Source organism: Phalacrocorax aristotelis, chromosome 2 (assembly GCF_949628215.1).
Source record: "Phalacrocorax aristotelis chromosome 2, bGulAri2.1, whole genome shotgun sequence".
Lineage (NCBI taxonomy): Eukaryota > Metazoa > Chordata > Aves > Suliformes > Phalacrocoracidae > Phalacrocorax > Phalacrocorax aristotelis.
In genome coordinates, this window is record NC_134277.1 from 120,964,802 (window position 1) to 120,984,833 (window position 20,032).

General features: G+C 35.9%; 1 protein-coding gene across 2 annotated transcripts in view; it reads left to right on the forward strand.

Moving 5' to 3' along the window:
- ASXL3 (ASXL transcriptional regulator 3) overlaps positions 1–20,032 on the forward strand; it is a 132,285-nt gene that overhangs the window by 51,014 nt on the left and 61,239 nt on the right. Inside the window, exons 4-6 of one of the 2 annotated variants that reach the window (XM_075084955.1) lie at positions 4,724–4,832; positions 6,170–6,281; positions 15,876–15,997. In XM_075084955.1, coding sequence (XP_074941056.1) covers positions 4,724–4,832; positions 6,170–6,281; positions 15,876–15,997 — 343 coding nt within the window. Of the gene's footprint in view, positions 1–4,723; positions 4,833–6,169; positions 6,282–15,875; positions 15,998–18,718; positions 19,558–20,032 lie in introns of those variants that run through there. The other variant, XM_075084954.1, reaches the window with a different exon arrangement.

Sequence of the window (20,032 nt, forward strand, 5' to 3'; positions counted from 1 at the left end):
AGATAAAGAATTATAGGATACAGTGCTGGACACATGCTCAAGAGATCATTCAATACAAATGCTAACACTGGCCAGTGTATGTACCAGCCAGGACTGCTGTATATTAGGTCTTCTGCTGAAGGTCATTTTACAAACTTCCCTGCTCTGTTCTGGTGTTGATTAAAACATCAACAGCTACGTTCACACTTTTAGACTATCTGTGAACTTTCTTTTTCTTCCCCAGTGGTCATGAAGAACATTTATCTCCATTGACTTCAACAGCCTTTTACATTTTTCTGAAAGATTACTGTTATGCCTTCTTTTACTTTTCTGTTTTCTGGACGACGCAGAGGTGTTTTCTTCAACCTTGCCTCATAAGTTTTATTTTCTTTATCTGTTATCACTCTTGTGTACTCCAAAAGTGGTGTAACTTACAGGCATTATAAACATACTTTATTGTGTGTGACTTCATATCAGGTCTAGAAATTAGTTCTGAAGCCTTTTGGTTTTACTTTGTTTCCAGCAGTGAGTAAAAATTGTTGCTCCCTTGTCACTCTTTGTGGAGCTGTATAAAATGAGCACATCATTTCAAACAAATAAATGTTCAGCTCATTTACAGTAGCTAAGTGCTCCTTTACAGCAGTTGCTGCTCAATTTGGGAACACATGAGCAACCCTTGTAAGCTCTGGGAGGGGGCCACACTGTGTGCAGGGGGGCTGAGTGTCTGAAATGCTGCCTGCTGCAGGACCCGAGGTGCCTTGTCTGCAGAGCATCAGGAAACTTCCACTGTCTGCCACACTATATTGTCTGGACAGGTTGGCTTTAGTCAATTTATTTTCCATATTTAGAACTTTTTTTTTTGCCAAGGTCATAATTTTTTTCTCTTGGCAAGCAGTCTAGCAAAGACCGTTAAAGTTACAATTAAAAGTATAACCATAGAAGTTTTCAGTGTTTTTCTGACAAAACTGTGCGTTAGATAAGTTTACAATAAAAAATATATAGTGTTTTTACTGGTTTTTTTACAGATTTTTGTAGGGTTTTGGGAAGCGAGGCAGGCAGAGTAGAGGGTAACTGAAATCTGTACTTCCCCTCCATGTTTTTGCAGAGCTTTGTGTGTAGAGACTGTCGTCCGGCATTCCAATTTAGGTAACTCCGGCTGCATGACCAGTAGAGGGAGCCCAGAATCACAAAATATTGGAGATATTTTTTGACTGGGGAGGTTGGGGTGAGAAACTTACTTTGATAACGTACAGGAGTTTTTTTATTATATTTGGAAAGATGCGCTGAATACTACCAACTTACAGTGATTCTGGGAAAGAGCATTTATGAAACATTGAAACGCCTGATGTCTTTTCAATTATTAAATTGTAGTAACAACTTCTTTATTGGAAGGCTAATCAGTAATTTTTTTCTCTTTCCTATGTTGCTGGTTGTTGCAACTTCATATCACCTCTACAGAAAGTAAGTAACTTTTCATTTTTTTAAAATCTATTTGAAAGTGTGGGTGTGGGTGTACTGCTTGTATGTATGTATATATATAAAAAATAAATATATTAGCAGAAAATTATGACGATACTGCTACAGAGGGCAACTCCCATGTATGAATGACTTTTAGAATACCACAATGGTTTAAACTAATCTCACCCAAAAGATGATAAATAGCATGGAAAATCTGCATCTGAAGACTGTAAATGGTAAAACATACTCCTCGCCTGTAGACTATGGCAACAAAACTTGCAGGATATTGTTTTCAAATATGTTATGGCTCTAAAAATTCACCTATATCACGTTACAAAGTAGAATAATATTGTATCCAATTTGACCTAACTGAATCAAAGTTGAACTGATTTGGTGTTTCAAGAACTTGGGTCAAACTGTGCCATTTTTGACACTCAAAGATACTCAGCCTTGTATGTGGCAGTCCTTCGCTGCTGTATTAATACAGCCAGCAGCTCTGAGCAGAACGAATATGTCCTCAGGCTGTAGGAGAATTTAGAAAGCATGTGATAAGTAGTTTGGATCCCTCAGAAACTGCTCTATGACAGTTCAGACATCAGTCTGCATCATGGGATCTTTGATTGCTGGCTTTTCTAACCGCAGTCCTATGTGTTGTGATAGCATGTATTGCAACCATTCCCAGCATCCCTTCTGGGTAACGTTTGGGAATTTTGATACAGTCTTTTAAGGGTGCCTGTGCTGACAGAAGAATAGGCAAGTAGTTGGTTAACATGGGTCAAAACAGCAGTGGTAAAGGACACCATGAAATTTCAGTTTGAGCTGCTAGCTCAAAATAAATGCCACCCCTCGGGGTCCAGATTATTATTTCATTTGCAACTTCAGTATGCGTGGTTTGTTTTGTGCTCATTATAGACATGTCCAAGTCCAATTTTCAAGAAGGGTGGATATGGCCCTTTGGTTGCATGCCAGATTATTTAGGAATTGCAGATATCTGTATGAAACAAGCATAACAGTAGTTAAAGTACTTCTTGGCTCAGTAGCTGATACAGATTTCTTTGTAAGTCAGAGAGTAGTTTCTATTGTTCACTTGCCAGTTGGCTAGACTTTGAAGATTAAGATATCTGCTGTGAGCACAGTAGTGGTCATAAGACATTGCCAAATCCTCTGTTTTAGGTTCATTCGTCTTGTATCATTTTAATTGGTTATTGATATTTAAAAATAAGTGTGGAGCCCAGAATATCTATATCGGAATAGGAGAAGGATACAAATCGTGCATACATGCACACAGTTTTGTTTCTTGTTGATTTATTGAGTTTGTCTTCCACTGCAGAGTCAGCATGTTCTTTCTATCATGTAGAGAAAGTCTTAATCTGTGATAATGTTTCGCTAAAAAGAGCCAAGACTGTGAGAGTCAAAATTGCTTCACGTTATGTGTGTTAACATATGGAAGAAATTACGCAACTAGAACTGCTCTATTAAATGCTTTGTGTCTTTGCTTGTCAAACATTAATACAATAAGGAAAATGTGTAAAGAGAAGTATCCTACTTATTCCAAAACTGTTTTAAGTAATCGTTAAACTCAATGAAATCTGGTAATGTTTTCTCTGCTACTGCTAGCAGTATCATTGTGTTACTACCATATTTAGTTTCGTAATCTGTTATAGTATTATATCAAAACCAGGTGTGGAATTAGTTTTATTTGTAGGGGGAAAAAAGAAGCAACAACAACTTGTCAGAATTTTCATATTCTGTGATTATATTTTGAATACTCATAAAATAGATATCTGTTAAATATCTGACATGTTTATCAACAAGCAGCATTTCTACCTGTACTTTTTGATTTTAGATGTAGTAGTGTGATACATTAGGCGACCAATAGTAAATAATTTTTATTGGACAGGGCTTCCTGTCCTGAGGATACTTTATAGTTTAATTTTTACCGGAAGAGCAATTACCACACTGTCCATCTTGCCATTAAATTAATTCATGTACAGTAAAGCTTAATTTTGTTGTAACAGAGCCATGGAAATCTACAGAAAACATCATCGTGTGAAAGATGACTGTTTCAGTCCAGTTTTATTTATTAAAAAAAGATCAGTCATGCAATTTTCAACAAAGATTGGATGTTGTGTTATAATATTGCATAATAAAACCCAGTAGTTTCTGATGGACTTCTGAAGCCCTGTTCCTGGTTTATAGTTGAGTATATAATTAATACTGAAATACTTAGCAAAACAATTTAATGCACAGGCATTGTTCTACTTAACCAAGTGGAATATATTTACGTGGCTAAAGATAAGCGTGCGTGCAGGCTAGGGACCCCAGGGAAGAAGCACAGTTTCAGATTCAGTCCCTGAGTACACCGTGTACATTAGTCAGTAAATGAGGACAAAGATGTGATAGTACATCTATAAATCTTGTACTTTAATTTTTAAATTAAAATGAAAATAACCAATTTATTACTACCTTCTTCCCCACCATTTCCTAGATCAACTTTTCAGAGTAGTGTAAGTGTAGCTAGGGTAGAAACATATGCTTACTTTTTCTAATGTAAACATATGTATATTACAAAGACATCTCTGTACAAGTACTCCTTTTCTCTTAATGTGTGTGTTTCTTTTTAAGTAATCTTTTAATGTGCGTTCCACAGTGGTATTACAATTACTACCTTGAGTAGGTCAATCTCTTAATCTCTAAAACAACTCTAATTAGAAAAGATAGTGCTTTGTAGAGGTACAAATGTGATTGTATTTATGTATAGTAATACATGATGACCATGTTAAGCCAGAGGAAGGCTTAACTATATATCACTTTTAATTTTAAATGTGTTCTTTCTGGGCTTTTTATTATTCTTTTGTTGTCTTTCATCCTATGGGATGCAGCTGCCCTTGAACTTGGTACTGTTTTGATCATTCATGTGCAGCAGCCACATTGTCTGTAACATTTTAAAAATGAGGCTTCATGGTGTTATTTACAAAGTAATTTCACATAAATATTTGGACTTCGGTTCTCTTAGAATATGGAGCTGGTTGCTATATGAAGAAAAGCATAATTATAATTCACAGACTTTTTGCCTCGAGCCTAGGGGACAGATGCATATGATTAAGTTTGAAACTGGCCTGTTATTGTAATGTAGATGTTTTCAGGGTTGAGAGAATTTAAAAAAAAAAAAAAAAAAAAGGAGGGCAAAAAAAAGCCAGGCAAGCATGAGTTTTGAAAAAAATAGACCGAGGGAATAGTTTTACAAGAGGCACTCAATCTTGGACTGCACAATTTTATTTTTCAGTGGAACCTCTCCATTAGCTTGCCTGAATGCAATGCTTCATACTAACACTCGTGTAGGTGATGGAACATTCTTCAAAATCCCTGGGAAGTCGGGACTCTACGCTCTCAAAGTAAGTTTAAATTTTATATATGGAAAGTACATAGTGCTATTAATCCATTTTATGAACGTCTCAATAGATATAAAGGTAAACAGATTAGATTCTTTGGGGAGGAAATGACCTGATAGTCCTTCTAACTGCTTTCAGATGTCTTTTAAAAGGATCTATAATGTAAGTAAACATTGAATGTTTTATCCTAGAAAGCATATACATGTTCTTGAATGTGGCATATGGTATAAAAAACATGTAGCTTAGCTAAAATGCTGCTTTTTCAGAGTTGTTCACAGAAGGGCCTTTGTTTTATGAGCAGTGAGCTCAAGAGAATCACTGACTTTCTCATTAAGTAATTGTATTAATGTTTGATTTTTGAATAGTGCTAAATTATTTGCAAGTCTAATATAAAACAGCTTTTAATTTACAGGTTGCATCGTTGCTTTTGAGAAGGAATATAATAATAGTGATAGAAGTTTTACCTTTATGCTATTTCTATTCCTCTTTATTTTTCTTTTTTGGTATGTGTATGATGGTTTCTGGGGTGGAAATTTTTTCTCGCTGTACATGATCAAACTTAGAGGGGCTTCACAACAGGACTGGAGGAATGTGAGGCAGAGGTGAGAAACAAAGTGAGATTATATGTTTGGCAGTCTAAATGCAGTCAATTAAAATTTTGGGCTGGGGGAAGGATCTTTTGTAATTTAGTACAAACTTACTTGATGTAAAGGTTTAAAAAGCCTTTTAAAAAACTATATAGATTTTCCTGCTCCTGATTACTAAAAATTCTGCACCTGAGGTTGAATTAATAGTTTTCAGAAGCTCTATTTCCTAATTTACTAAGACAAATGCTGCTGTTTTTCTTTAAATCGGGAGATATTCTTGGCCCAAATCCAGGTACTCACAATCACTCCCATGCTTGTGAGCTCCAGGTTGCTTCAGCTATTTGAATTCAGGAAACAGGCAAAGGCAGAAAAGAAACATTAAAGGATTTGTGTTTTGCTGAAGCGTTGTGGACACTCAGCTGGAAAACTAGGATTTTTAACAGCCAAACAAGTCTGTTTCTGTTTAAAAAAAAAAAGTGGAAGATCTTGCATTTTATTTTGACTTTTTTTAGAAAAGAGTGTATTATGACTTCACAAAATAGATTTTTTGCTTTTGCTTTTCAAGTTGTTTCATGAAGGTCTGTTTTTATGTCTTTCTCTGAAGTAACTCACAAGCACATTTTATTTTATTCTGTTTTTTGAAATGTTAAGCATGACAGTACACTGCAGTAATCTATTTTCGGAGATGCAGCAGGATCATGATTGATTTTTTTTCATGTTAATTTTAGTTTTCTTTTTCTTTTGTAACTGTAGAAAGAAGAATCAACATGCCCTACTGATGGAACATTGGATTTAGGATGTGAATCTGAGTTAGATACCCCTGAAATGGCTGAGACAAACAATAATAATGGAGAAGAAAATGGTGGTAGGTGTTTCAGTTTCAATGTTAGAGGGCTTATTTGGGGAAAAGAAAAAGTATTGTTTACTTAAGATTTTCTTGGTGTGATTTCTAAACAGTATAAGTAATGTTTTGTACTTGGTGGAACTATTTTTTAGTGACTCCTCTTTTTCGGCCTTATAAAGCAATCAGGGACACCAAGTGGTTTTATTTGACTTAGATTTGTAAAAGACAATGAGTAGTGCTTTTGGGTGTGTTTTGAGTAGGTTTTGGCTTACAATTTTTTTGTTTCATGCCCCATAGCTAAAGAATAATTTGCCTTACCAGGCTTCAGGCTTGTGGTTGTCAGATAGGACACCTCACTGATTTCGGTGTGGGCATGTGGGGTTGGTCCCTCAGTAGAGTTCTGGGCACAGGACAAAGGTTTGTATATTTTTGTTTTTGTTGTTTCAGGCAGAGATTCTCCTGGGTGCCATGTTGACATAAAGACATGTCAAAGTATCAAATCCTGTGCATTTTTTTTTCTCTGAGATAATGACAAACTGAAGCATTGCAGGAATTTGAAAATGGCAACCTTAGAAATAGTTTTTCTTTTCGAGAGGTGATAATTGCTCATGAAGAAAACACAATTCTTCAGTCACAGAAAATTACTTGCAAGTAATAGAAATGAATATTCTTATTCAAACTACACTCACGTAATGCTTGTAAAGTGAATGCTTTATACAAAAATCAAGCTTCCCCAGACCTCTGAAATAACCGTTCCTTGACGAGTTCTTCTCTTCTCCTGTCCCCTCACAACCCGTCCCACTGCTGGACTACAGCATACTGTTTTGGCTCACTTTGTATACAGTGAGAGAGTGTCTTGTTTGCAGCCAGGACATGAAAAGGCTCAGCTCACATTATTGTTCTGCTACAGAATTCCTTTTTGATCTTAAGCAACTTTTCTTGCATGCTGCACCTGTACAGGACCAATACTGCTATTTCAGTATTGCTCACTAGCAGGATGGCAAAGTCACAAAATGCTCAGTGATAGGAGTAACAGATCTTCCTAAGGCAGGTTGTCATGGATCTAGTGGTGAAGTTTTGAAGCTCAGTGGAAAAACAAAAGTCAAGAATTATTAAATGACTCTGCTTCTTTATTTTCTTTGATATATTACATCTATAAGTTAATAGGCTGCATGTGCAGTGATTTTATGCATTATACTGCATGTATAACACATTTGTAGTTCTTCAACAATTCCTGTCTGATACTCGGACAATTTGTTGATGTACACTTCCCTAAGTTGCAGGAAGAATACAGTGGTGAAAAGCAGTGTAAATACAGTTACAGTTACAGATAGGAAAGCAAAAGTTGATGTTACTTATTATAAACAAATAAAAATCATGGCAAAAACCTGGCAATTATTTAGGAATGGTGGGATGTAAATACGGATGCCAGAATGCCAGAATTAGAAAATTGCTGGGTTTGGACAGGGAGCAGGCTGCATGCTATTTTCACAGTTTACAATAATAAAAATAGTTCTATCACTTGTGGTGACATAAAAGAGTAGCTGCTAAAATTAAACATTTTAAAATATTTGGGGTAGAGCAGTAAATTGCACCTAGGTTGTTTTTAAAGCTGAGAACTTTCCCTCATGTTTCATCTTCAACAAATCTTGGAAAACTGTGGTATATTTACCTTTTTGAAAACAAGACATTTTAAATTCGTTTGATGTCAGGCAGTGGATATATTTAAAAAGAGTCAATAGAATGGCAATAGTGAGTCTATATTGCATAGAGAAAAGCCGATGCCAGGTGTGATCAATAAGGAATTGAAGACAGCGTGTCTCGTATCAATCAACTGATACAGAACATCGTTTTGTCAAACATGTTTGATAATAGCTTTTCTTGAAACTGAAAGGTTTCTCATTAAAGGTATCTGTTGATACATATATAGAATTCTGTAAGTGATTTCATTTACAGTATAGAATGCTTGACTTAAAAGCAGGACCATGCTAAAGAAATGCAGCCAATTTTAAGTGGATTAAAAATTACAAATTATTAGATCTGCAAAGGCATAGGGTTCACCATCCACAGTATGTATTTTTGCTGTTTCCTTGAGGATGCGATTTGACCACTCTTCATTCAATATCTCTGTAAATACATTTTGAAAAGTATAAAAACCTTCTTGATTAAATTTATTGATAATAAATAATAATGTTGAGAATCCTCTTGATTGCCTTGTAAATCATTACAGTTGAACAGCATGCATTTTTTTAGACTTTAAAGTGAGGAAGAAAGGTCACATTTGCGCAGTGGAAACATATATTCAATGAATTAGCAAATCTGAAAAGCATTTAAGGATCACAATAGAAAATGAATTGAACATGAATCTGATGGTTTTGCTAATTAGACCAATGCAATTCTTGGACTATAATTCTGGTAGCATGATTAAAGGATATAGGCAGTGTGTTTCCTTTGGGTATAGCAGTAGTTAAATGATTACTAGTATATTGCATTTTTTACAGATGTAAGAAAGAATTAAGAAAAATAGGAAAGGATTGAGAAAAGACATGAAAGAACTCCTGAGTGAACAAATACCTCCTTTGCTCTGGGAAATGTAATAGGGACAGTCTAGTTAGCTTATCAAAGATAAGGTGGTGACTTGATTGGTTTCTAAATATTTGAGAAAAAGTATTTCTATAGAAAATATTTGGTATAGCAGACCAAATCTAACAAGATGTCTATCCATTAAACTTTTAACATTAAAGCTGGGATGTTTTTTTCTTTGCAGGAAACTATTCTGTGGCATAAAAACAACATCTGATTCAGTACAAAAAATGCTTTATGAACTTCACTGGCTTGTGTTTTACAAAAGGTCAACAGATAATGTCTCTTTTCAGCCTTAGTATATGTGATACGTATGAAGATGGACATCGTTTGCACATTGTATTCTTAATTGCCCAATTGTCTGTGGTTTTGTTTGCTCTTGTTTCCACTGTGGTAGAGTCCAGAAGCCTAGTTCAGAGTCATTAGAAATTGTTTAGCAAGAGTTTAAAAAGAGCTGCTTTAACATTAGCTGGAAGCAGAGGATGAAACCCTAAGCAACAGGCTCCATCCGTTTGTGGGCTTTTAGATGATCATCTTCAGCTTTCAGAGTAAAAAGTACCAGCTGACACTCAAACAGAAAAGAAGCACATTATTCCCCAGCAGGCACATTTTTCCCAGTATAAATGCAGGGCACTGAACAATTTTATTAGCATAATAATATAAAAATTCCTCACAGTGATAAACACATGACTTGGCAAAAGCTGTTACTCCACATCACTATTGCTAAACTGCAACTGGAGTGGTCACACCTCAGGATTTTTCAGACGCTGTGGAGAAACCTTTCTTTCCCCACCTTCTCCAAAGGCATGTGTTAAAGAACCCTTTTACACTACCATTTATTTTGTTTGGAATGGGATTTCTATAGAAGCTCTTCAGCAGTCTCATATCTTTTTATATATTCTGTTTCCCTCAAATACAGGGGCAGCATGTAAAGATGTAGTCAGTAAAAGAATTAAAATCCCAATTACTGTTGCCTGAGAAGATGATGACTATAATATCCTTTTGCCCATCAATAGGATGTGCTGTTCTCAAAAAGCATTTGTCCCTAGGGTTTCTGAAGCCAGGGCTAATCTATCAGCCATGGAGCACAGTTGATTAAAAATTGTCTTCACGCAAGCCAATGAAATGCACAATGATGTAACTGTGGAGGAAGTAGCAATTCCTACGGTAGCGTGACTTCCCTCCCCAACTCGACCCAAACATGAGCAACATACGTCTCCTCTTGAGACACTTTGGTTTTCAGCAGCTCTTAAAACTGTAAGTTCTTCAATTGCGAATATGAAACATCAGAATTAATTTCTTAGGCAGTTCTCTTAGAGATAGTAGATGAAATGATGGGTCATAGAGGATCAGATTCATGCTGAAAACTGAAATTCTGTCTTTGAAGCTACTATGCTCTTGAACACCTTGTGATTTGGACTAGGAAGCCACTAGGATAACTCCTGTAGTGAGGAATGAATATTCAGCATTGTTTGAAACCTGAGTCCACATCTAGATGTTCAGTTCCTTTCTGGGAACGGAATTTCTGGCAATTCAGGGAAACCTGTTACCCTTAGCCTCTTGTCTCTTGGGAATAATGTTGGATGATTCTGCTGAATATGTCAGTTGCACATGGCAACATCTGGATGTGAGATAGGCTCTTCTAAAAGCAGAAGGGTGGTAATGGAATAGCAGCTTGTATATAGAGAGTTTTGGATGACACATCAGAAAGAGACAGTTTTTCACTTTTTCTTTGTTTTGGTGTTTGGTTTTTTTTTTCTTCTTCCCACAAGTAGCTATCAAATAAAAATACTGTACACCAGGCTTGAGTTTAACTTCTGTTTGTTTCATTGCCACTGGAGGGGAGTTGTAAGAATGAGAGAAGATACTGTGGAGCTTGAGGAAGAGATCTTTCTCATCTGCTTTTTTTTGCTGTACAGTAGAGTTAATGAGGCCTAAGATATCAGTGGCTTAGCGATGACAGGCTGTGTATTTTTAGAGGAAAATGTTGACTTCCTTTGGAATAAGGATTCACAGTTTTCAAAGCTTTGTGAAATGTTTGGGCTCAAAAGCATGCCGAGAATATAATGTGATTCAGCGCAAGCTACCAAGCTGTTGTGGTATTTGATGTCTTTTTACAGAAAATACTTTTCAATATTGTTTATAATTTCCAGTGCTAGTATTGCTTTTCAAAAAGAATATTACAGTCACAGTAGTGCCCTTGATATATGCATCGGTTTTTGCTTGCTTTGGCGAACTTCTACAATTAACTAACTCCCAAACTGGTTTTCATTTTCAAGAGCTGATGGACAACAGTAAAATTCTGAATTGGTCAGATCTTGCAAGTTGGGCGCTAGAGATCAAAGAGTGATGGAGGTGAATTACTTGATACATCTGGGTTGGCAAAGCATGACCATTTATGTCAATACAAGTATAGATCTGTGTCACCCAAAGAAAATACTGAATTTTATGGATATTTTAGAGAGAGATTTAATGTGTATGTTTTCCTAAGGGAATTCTCTGTGAAGTTTCATATCTCCAGAGTGTGTGCATACATTTTATGCTTGAGATAGACTCTAGTCTTTAGCATATGGTAGCAATATTAATTTGTGTTTTGTAATGTGGCCATTAGTAAACAATCCTTCTCATCTGCTGTGGTTTCTGTAACAAAGAAGGAAGTGAACTGCTGTTGATTTTACTAGTTTGATTTTAAATCAGTATGGTCTGTCTGAAATCAGAATTAATTGTGCTATTTATTTGGGGCAAATAAGCCTCTTAAAGCACTCCAGGAATTTTTCTGTCCATCTAGTTACATAAATCTGTTTATAATTATTCCTAATAACTTCCAGTGGCACTGAGACAGAATAATTTTAAGTTGTATTCCTATAAAAATTGGGGTTTTTTTAAGAAACACGTCTTCTAATATGTTTTATCTAGGTGTCATATTTCTTGGGCGGGGAAGGTAAACGATAATAAAAATTATAGATAAGCCTATAAATTTTGAAATTAAAAGACAGCATTGCTGATTTTCATGAATGATAGCCTTTCATAATAATTACCAAAACTAGCCTTGGAAAAATGGAAGAGAGGAAGTTACTTTAAATGGAGGTTGTCAAAAACATTTTTAACATGCTCCTTTTGCTAAGTAATTCTAATTCTATCATTCATGTTAACACTCTCTGAACACTCACTAAGGAGGTCTTATCTTCAGAAACCCAGCTGCTCTTCCAGCTCATAACCTAACAGTTTATGGCTTAATAGTTGCTTTTTGCTTTATTCCTTCAGTCAGTCCTGGCCCTTGAAGAAGCCGATTTAAAGAATGGAGCCTAATTATTCTCCACTAAATGGAAATGCCTCCTGTAGGCTTAAAACTGCTCTTGTTCTCTTTTTCTACTGTAGCAATAATGGTGAAGCCTCTTTATGTGCTACCCAAATATTTTTCCTTCGTCTGTCACATTCTTTCAGGGTTCTTTTCTTACTCCTCAGTATGCAGTTTATTTTTAGCATTTTTTTTTCCGATAAAGCTTTTCAAGCGAACATGGATCTGATAATATTCATGCATCTTCAGTGCTTATGGACAAAGTAGTTGCAGATTCCGAAAGCTGTCCGTATGTACAAAGACCACTAGCTCATCTTGAATTTGTTTTTCTTTTACTGTGTTCTTTGGTTTCCATAGCAGAAATGCCTCCTCTGTTCTTAAGGCATTGTTTTTTCATTAGGATCGTCAAGGTTCATTTCAAACACTTCCATATTTTTCGGTCATATTTTTCTCTTTTTTTACATCTGACCCATTCAGGGAAAAGCAGTGGGACTATATCCACATGAATGAACAAATTAATAAATACAGTTTTCTGTGGTCACAGGCATTGTAGTACAGTGAGATTTGGCACAGATTGATTTAAATCACTAAGTAGCAGAACATGTTTTAAAGAATAAACTTATTCATTGTCTCATATTTGTATTTAATTTCCTACAGAAAAAGTCAAATTCATATTGTTTTGTAAATAAGTGTCTTGATTATCCTCTAAATAAAGCCTGTATATCAATTTTAGTATTATTTTTCACTAGTAAAGTGAATAGATTGTATAAGTTATTAAGCAATTACATAAATTAACATAATGTATTTAGATTTTTAATGTTTGTATCTTCTACTTTCTCTTATTTACTATATGGTTAGGTTTATAGCTATGATTTGTATCAAGCTGGTTTTAAATGGAAATTGAAATATAGTTAAAACATGGAAAACAGTATTTAAAATAGCTTCTTACTGTTTTAAGCTACTAGATATATGAAGGAAAATATTTATAATACACAAAATATATTTTAGAAAGGAAGTACCATTTGTTATTAATGAATGAAGCTGACTTTCTCTGATCACCGTGTCATTTTAGAATTTTTAAAATTCAGCCTCACATATCTATTTCTTTACTCATAGACTACAGGAAAAATTTGTTTTTCAAAACTCTGAAGGAACTAGTTTGAGTTGCACTAAACTGAACCAGCCTAGAGTGAGGTATTCCTTCTGTACCTGCAGAAGAGATTACAGCAATGGAAAGCTATTTATTGTTTCATTGCGCTTCAGTTCCAGTTGCTTCACCCGTTAGAACAATCCCTGTTCCTTGGTTTAACTTTGTTGTCAGAGCTTAAAGAAACAGAAGTAAAAGAAACCAATAAACTGATGATATTTTTATGTAAAATTGAAGTAATGACAGAAATAAGAAGTATGGCCTCTAATAGACCCTGTCACAATGTCAGCGTTTGTTGTTAAAAGAAAAATGAATGAAAGCACAAAATTAATATAGAGCTATGTTTATTTTTATTCCTGTGCTCTATTGTGACATTAACGGTTGTAGTGTTAAGCATCACCAGTTATTGTTGCCAAATCTTTCCAGGATGACCTTTATCACCAAAATAAACAGGGGAGACTCTTGGATAAAGTCCTAAATCAGAGTAATGAAAACCAGAATTTCCCACTGGAACAAGAAGGTAATAGGAGTTGCGGTCACCCCAGAGAACAGGAATCAGTTTTTCATGATGGTTCGTGTTGTATCCTCTCTTAGGAGGGACAGTTAAGTGCATAGCAGTTTCCATTCTTTAGGCATTTTGAAATTTGTTCTGTTCTCCTCTCCTTAACTCTGGCATTTGTGTGCTTACACTATTCCTGTTTTTTTCTTCAGTTCTTTGACTTTCAGACTTTGCTAAAAAACAGTAAAAAAAATTCTCTTTGAAAGAAAAGACAAAAGCTGGGTAATTTGAAATGTCAGGTCTTTATTTTGGTGTAGGTGTTCTTTGTCTCAGGAGCTTAGCTATTGCAGTGATTTAGATTATATAAACCAGCTATTGTTTGTGTTCTGCTGACACTTTGCTGCTCCTTTAAGTTGTCTTTTTTGATAGGAAGCTTTGCTCATCGTGTGGAAAAGATTGATCCAAACCAGGTGACGCTGTAAACTCAGAACCCTTTTTGTGTTGCAGCTTCTTTGTGTATTTCGACAAATCCTTCAAGTGTAAGGGAAAAAAGCGACAAATCCCAGTTATAAATCTTGTGACAAAACAGGATTTGTTCTTATCTGCTAATGAAAATCTTTAATCTAATATGAAAATTATCTTGACATAGTGCCAGTGCCATAAAACAGAGTGTATTCTCTGTTTGTGAGGTGAGTATTAATTATTTTTTCTTTCAGTGTGAAAACACATGTTTAATATCACATGCATTTTACAGTGGCCATTAAATATTGATAACTAAATTGTTGCTATTCTAAATTTTCTTCTTACAAACACAAAGAAAAAATCACTACTTTATTTCTTCTATGAGACATTGCTAAAGGCAAGGGAGTTAGAATGCTACAAGTGTCTGCCCATCCCACTGAAGGAGGGCAGGAGAAAACCATAGGCAAACAGGGACATTGGCCTGAATTATTTCTGGCACATGTCTGTGCAGCTGCTTTGAGTGTCTTCAAACTATTCTAGTAGGTGTGTGAAGTATGGCAAACCCTGGAAGACCATATACAGCTGCAGAGCATTATAAAGAAGGTGTGTCAACACGGAAACTAGCTTTGAGCAACGCAGAAAGACAGAGTTGAACTGAGTCAGCAGAGGAGAATGAAAAAAAAGCTGCTTAATTTCTGAATCCATGCTAATGCTGTTTTAGCTGGGCTGTCTTAGGACACTAGTGAGAGTAATAGTAATGCAAGGCATTAACAGCGGAAAGGTTTTTACAGCCATTTTAGTCAAGCTTGCTGAGTACCAAGACTAACAGGATCCTGCAGGTATTTTCACAGCTTTCACATCTGTTTAATAAAGCTGTTTGGTTTTTTTTAAATAAAAATATTATCTTTCCTTTTATTATCAACAAGGAGAATTTTTCAGTGTCTCAGGCAACATTTATTCAAGAGGCTGTTTAATGCAAGTACTGTAGTATTTTGTAGTTAAAACATGTATTATTTAGAAGTCTGACAAGTAGCAGTGTGTATTACCTGAGAGACCAGAATTCCTCTTTGCAGGATATTCCAGTCTACCCATTAAACAGGGAAGTGTGTAGTCTTAGCTTTACCAAGAAGTACTTATAAAACAGATGAGTCTGGCTTCTAAGAAGCCATTACAATGTTACATATTTATAAATATTTCTAGAACACAGGGTCATCGTTGCCTCTTCTACAAATATACGTTTAAGCACATAATAATCCATTAAAATGTCTTGATGAGGAAGATAATTTTTGTCAAGCTTCTCTGTGAAGACCATAGTTAAACTATTTCACGTACCTTTCAGGACCTGAAAGGCAAAATATGCAAGGCCTCCAGAATTGCATAGAAAGGGTATGATGGGGGACAAATATTTGTGAAGCAATACATTTATGTAGAGTATGGCCAGATTTTCAGCTCATCTGGACCTCAAGGTTAGTTGAATTTCTTAGAGCAAGCTTTTTGTTTTCCAGGCACTTGCCTTTTTTTGTTTGTTTGATTGGTTTTGGTTTTTTCTGTCCTCAGGACTTTCCAAGATAAAGAGAAGATAACCCCCATAACAGTATTCTGATTATTTTTTTTCTTTTTATAAAGTTTGCCCAAAGCAGACATCTGAAGAAATGTCTTCCAATCGTGATTCGAGCCTTACTAATGCACCGGTGCAAAGCAAGCTAGTATCTTCCTTCCAGCAGCACACAAAGAAAGCACTTAAGCAGGTAAGCTTGTATTGACTGATAATCAATTGGCTTCCCTTTAGTATGTGTGTCAGTCTCATGCGAATAAGATCTCAGCAGAATTTAAAGACGTTTCTTAGGGTTTTTAGTGCTTTGTTTAGTGGTGTATTGCTGGGGTTTTTTTTCTTCTTTTCTTTCATCAGCAGTGCAGTCCTGCTATTTATTGTGAGTTTGGGGTTTTAAGTGCTTTTCAAGTAAGCAGAGTTTTTTATATTATCACATCCCTGTTTCTCCTGTGTAAGCATTTGTGTTGGAAATTTTATGTGAGGCTTAAAATAAAAAAGACTTTGAAAGAAGTTCTGCAGATAGGTAAGAATCTGGGTATACTTGCTGTTCAGTTTTTCTTATTGTCTGTTAAGTAATTTTTCTTTCATACTGTATTTGACACTACAGTGTATAAAACTGGAGTAGTTATTGTTTTTTGATTAACTTGTGATTTGGATGACTTAGGTTGCATGATAAGTAGTAAAGCTTGGCAAAAGTAGCTAATTATTGAAAGTCAGATATAAACTGAAAGCATAACAATGTGAAAATTATTTTCCAGCAGCGCCAAATTAGTTCAGCTTACAGCCAGGCAAATGAAAAAGAAAACCTAAAAAATTATAATTAAAAAAAAATATTCATTCTCTCCTCTCAATTTTGAGTACGTAGGAATTGTTTTAGTCCTGTAAAGACTATAAAAAATGAAATATATCTTTTCTAACGTGTTAGCATAATGGGATAATGTTTTAATTTTTCTCATAGCTGCTCTGTTAGTTATGGTTAATGGAGGTCTAGTATTTCATCCGGTAGTTTATTGCCGAGTTGTTGATTTAGGCTTAAGTTAAGCAAAGCCTGTCCACATCTCCTCGAAACACTTAAGTATTTCTGCCTAGTTTTTCAAGCAGTTTGGGTTTAAATCCACAAAAAATAATAGACCTTTATCATTCACATAAGTACATATCTTGCACTTAGAGGCTTTGAGGACTGGAAAGGATTGTTAGATGAGGGTCTCACATCTGTTTGGTCAGGAAAATTGAGCAGTGGGCACAAAGCAGCTCAGTAACTGTATGGATAGTTGTGATAAAGACACACTTTTTGGAAACTTCTATACTGATCTTTTGCGATACGTGAACTTTCTTAAGGGTGGAGGGAGCGAGCAAAGGGAAAGGAGGGGAATAAAAGAGGAAAGCCACAAATGATTGAACTTGTATAACTGTTTAAACTCTACCATTTGTCACTTAGCAGATGTATAGCATTGAGAATAATTTTAAAAAGGGCAAACTAATCAGAATAGCTTAATTAATACAAAAAGATGGAAGTCTTTGAAAATGTTCCCTAAGGCAGTAGGGTTAGAGCAACATCAGAAAGTTAAGTAATCGATTAGAAGAAATTAGTTTTAATTAAGTTGATGGCAATTACATCCTGTACTTCAGAGTATGACAGTATTATTACATATCAGCAAAATAATTTCTTTATGTACAGTATCAGACAAATGGACGTTTGTATTGTGGAATAGTAGGGGATTTTTGTTTTGTTTTCTCTGAAGTTTCAGGTGTTGGCTACTGCCATACACACGCTGCAGATCTGATTTAATTTGATATTGTAGCAGAGGTGAATAAACTTTAACAAGGATTTTATTTATAAAATTGCTGTTGGAAATGTGTTCTTTCACCTTCCAGTCTTTCTATTGCTTGTATGGATACATAATACCTAAAATTTGTACAAAGGCGACCCTGTAGTACCTTTGAATACACAAGAAACTTTAGACAGTTGTATGCAACACTCCTCCAACTGATACTAACTTACTGGTTCCATGCTAAAGTAACAGAAGATGAGCCATCATGCTCTCAGCAAGCGCTTATACTGTATAAAGATATATATACTCTATATATGTCGTAATGGGGTCTTCCCTAGCTATTGCTTTTTCCTATTACTAAACAGTCTTCACAGAATAAAAACCTACAAGATAATCTTTCAAATAAGTTATTTAGAAACAGTGGGTTCTTCACTTTAACTTGATCTTGTGTGTATTTGTTTTGTAATCCATCAAAATTAAAGTGAGAGGCAATTTGATAATGTGCAGTGCTGCTTGAAGATCTGAGCTAGAATTAGAATATTTTTTCTACTGTTTATCTACTTATTAACCACTCTAGTCATATGTAACTCTCTTTAAAGTATTATATGCTGGATTTATGTAAGATTTGATTTTTTATGAATTATAGAGGTATTTTCCTGGGTTTAGATTGCAAAGAGCAATCTCATGTTTCGTTGTAACAGTCTGCATTTTTGGATGTTCTTATGGATCAAATCAGTCACAACAATGCATTTCTTGGGCTATGCTAGGAGCTTGGAGGAAAGGGCGTTTTCTGAGCCCTGGTTCTCGGTCTTGATTTCTCTCAGGTAGAATTGGATCTGGACTACTTTGCAGGGGCTGAGGAGGTTTGCAGTTGCAGTGGACTCTCACAAGTGCTGTGTCACAGTTCAGGCATTCATGCTTCTTTTTCATTTTTGAGGGAGTTTCAGTTTTGCTCTTGTATTGTATCTGAGTGTAATGTCCAACAAAATAGTTTCCATGCATGAGGGTTTAGACAAAAGAGTCTGTGGTGTAGAGCTGCCTTTTATGCTTGGCTTTCTGATGGCAGATTTTACAGATTTCTGTTTCCCTTTTGCTGTTAGAAGTGCTTGGGTATGTGTGCCCAGCTGTTGCTGATATAGTACCTTTGAAAAGAAGGTTTATGGCATGCTGTCACACGCTGGTTTCCTATCAGTACTGATCAGTTCCATACTGATCTACCTCATTTTCACACTCGGGAGTTTTGGCAAGCAGACCCATGTAAGGACCTCTTCCTGGGAAAGTACTGAACTACGTCTGCATTTGCTAGCTGTGGTACATGGTCACACTACTGTGTGAATTACTCTTGCTCTGGACAAGGCTAACTCAAGTACGGACATCAAGTCATGGCATAGTATCTACCATGCTCCTCTCTGGTCCAGTTTCTGTTCCATTGACTTGAGGTGATACTTTTTTTGGAAGTCTTCGCTATGTGCAGATTTGTCTCTATCTGTCAAGATGTTCTTGGAGCATTTATCAGAAGAAACGATCATACCTGCAAACTGGCTTCATGTAGGTAACACTGAGCATGTGTGAATATCCAGGACATTGAGGTGATATTAGTGTCTGTTGGACTCTGATAGCCAAATATTAAGAGCACCTTGTCCATCAGTGTACCAGTTTTTTCCTGGGGCAGTACCAAGAGAGGATAAAGAACTTGAAGATGCACTATAACGATGTCTGGGATGATAGTAGACCTTCCAGACATGGAAGAAAATCCTGCCTCACTTTTGGCACTTTGGAATCAGCACCAAGAAGGGTACCCATAAATTTTCTGTTGGGAGAAGAGAAGGATACTCCATTCAGACTCAGGATCTGAATACAGACCAGGACATGTCTGAGACTGTGCTGGGCATCCAGATCTCTTTGTAGAGACAGAAACTCCAGAGACAGCAGCCAAGTGGGTTTGGGAGGAGAGAAGCTCAGGAAATAAGGGAATCTACACAAGGTATGTTACTGCCATGGTTTGTTTTGTTTTTCTTAACTTTGGGCTTTGTTTGCATGCTTGGTGGCTGGGTTCATATATGTGCCACTATTTCATTCATAAAGTGGGTAGATGCAGTTTTCTATGGAGAAGGAAGGCACCCATCCATATGATTTGTTCTTATAGTAGAAATGGCAACTCCACGTGCCTTTTTTTCCAGTGGATGCTGTCAGGCCCCAAGCAGTAAGAGAGCTATGGGGAAGTTACGGTTTGGCTCATGTGTTGCTTCTGAGTTATAGGACATTAGACCTGTACAGCTCTAAATAACATTTCAGGCTGACTTTTCTAGCACAACTGTATTTATTATCTGAAACCAAACTATAACCTGAAGCAACAAGAGACTAAATTTCAGAGCAAAATGGTGAACAGTGTAATTAACCCTGATTTACCCAAATTCACAGGACTAGTTTATCAAGATTTCTTTGTTTGTTTGTTTTTT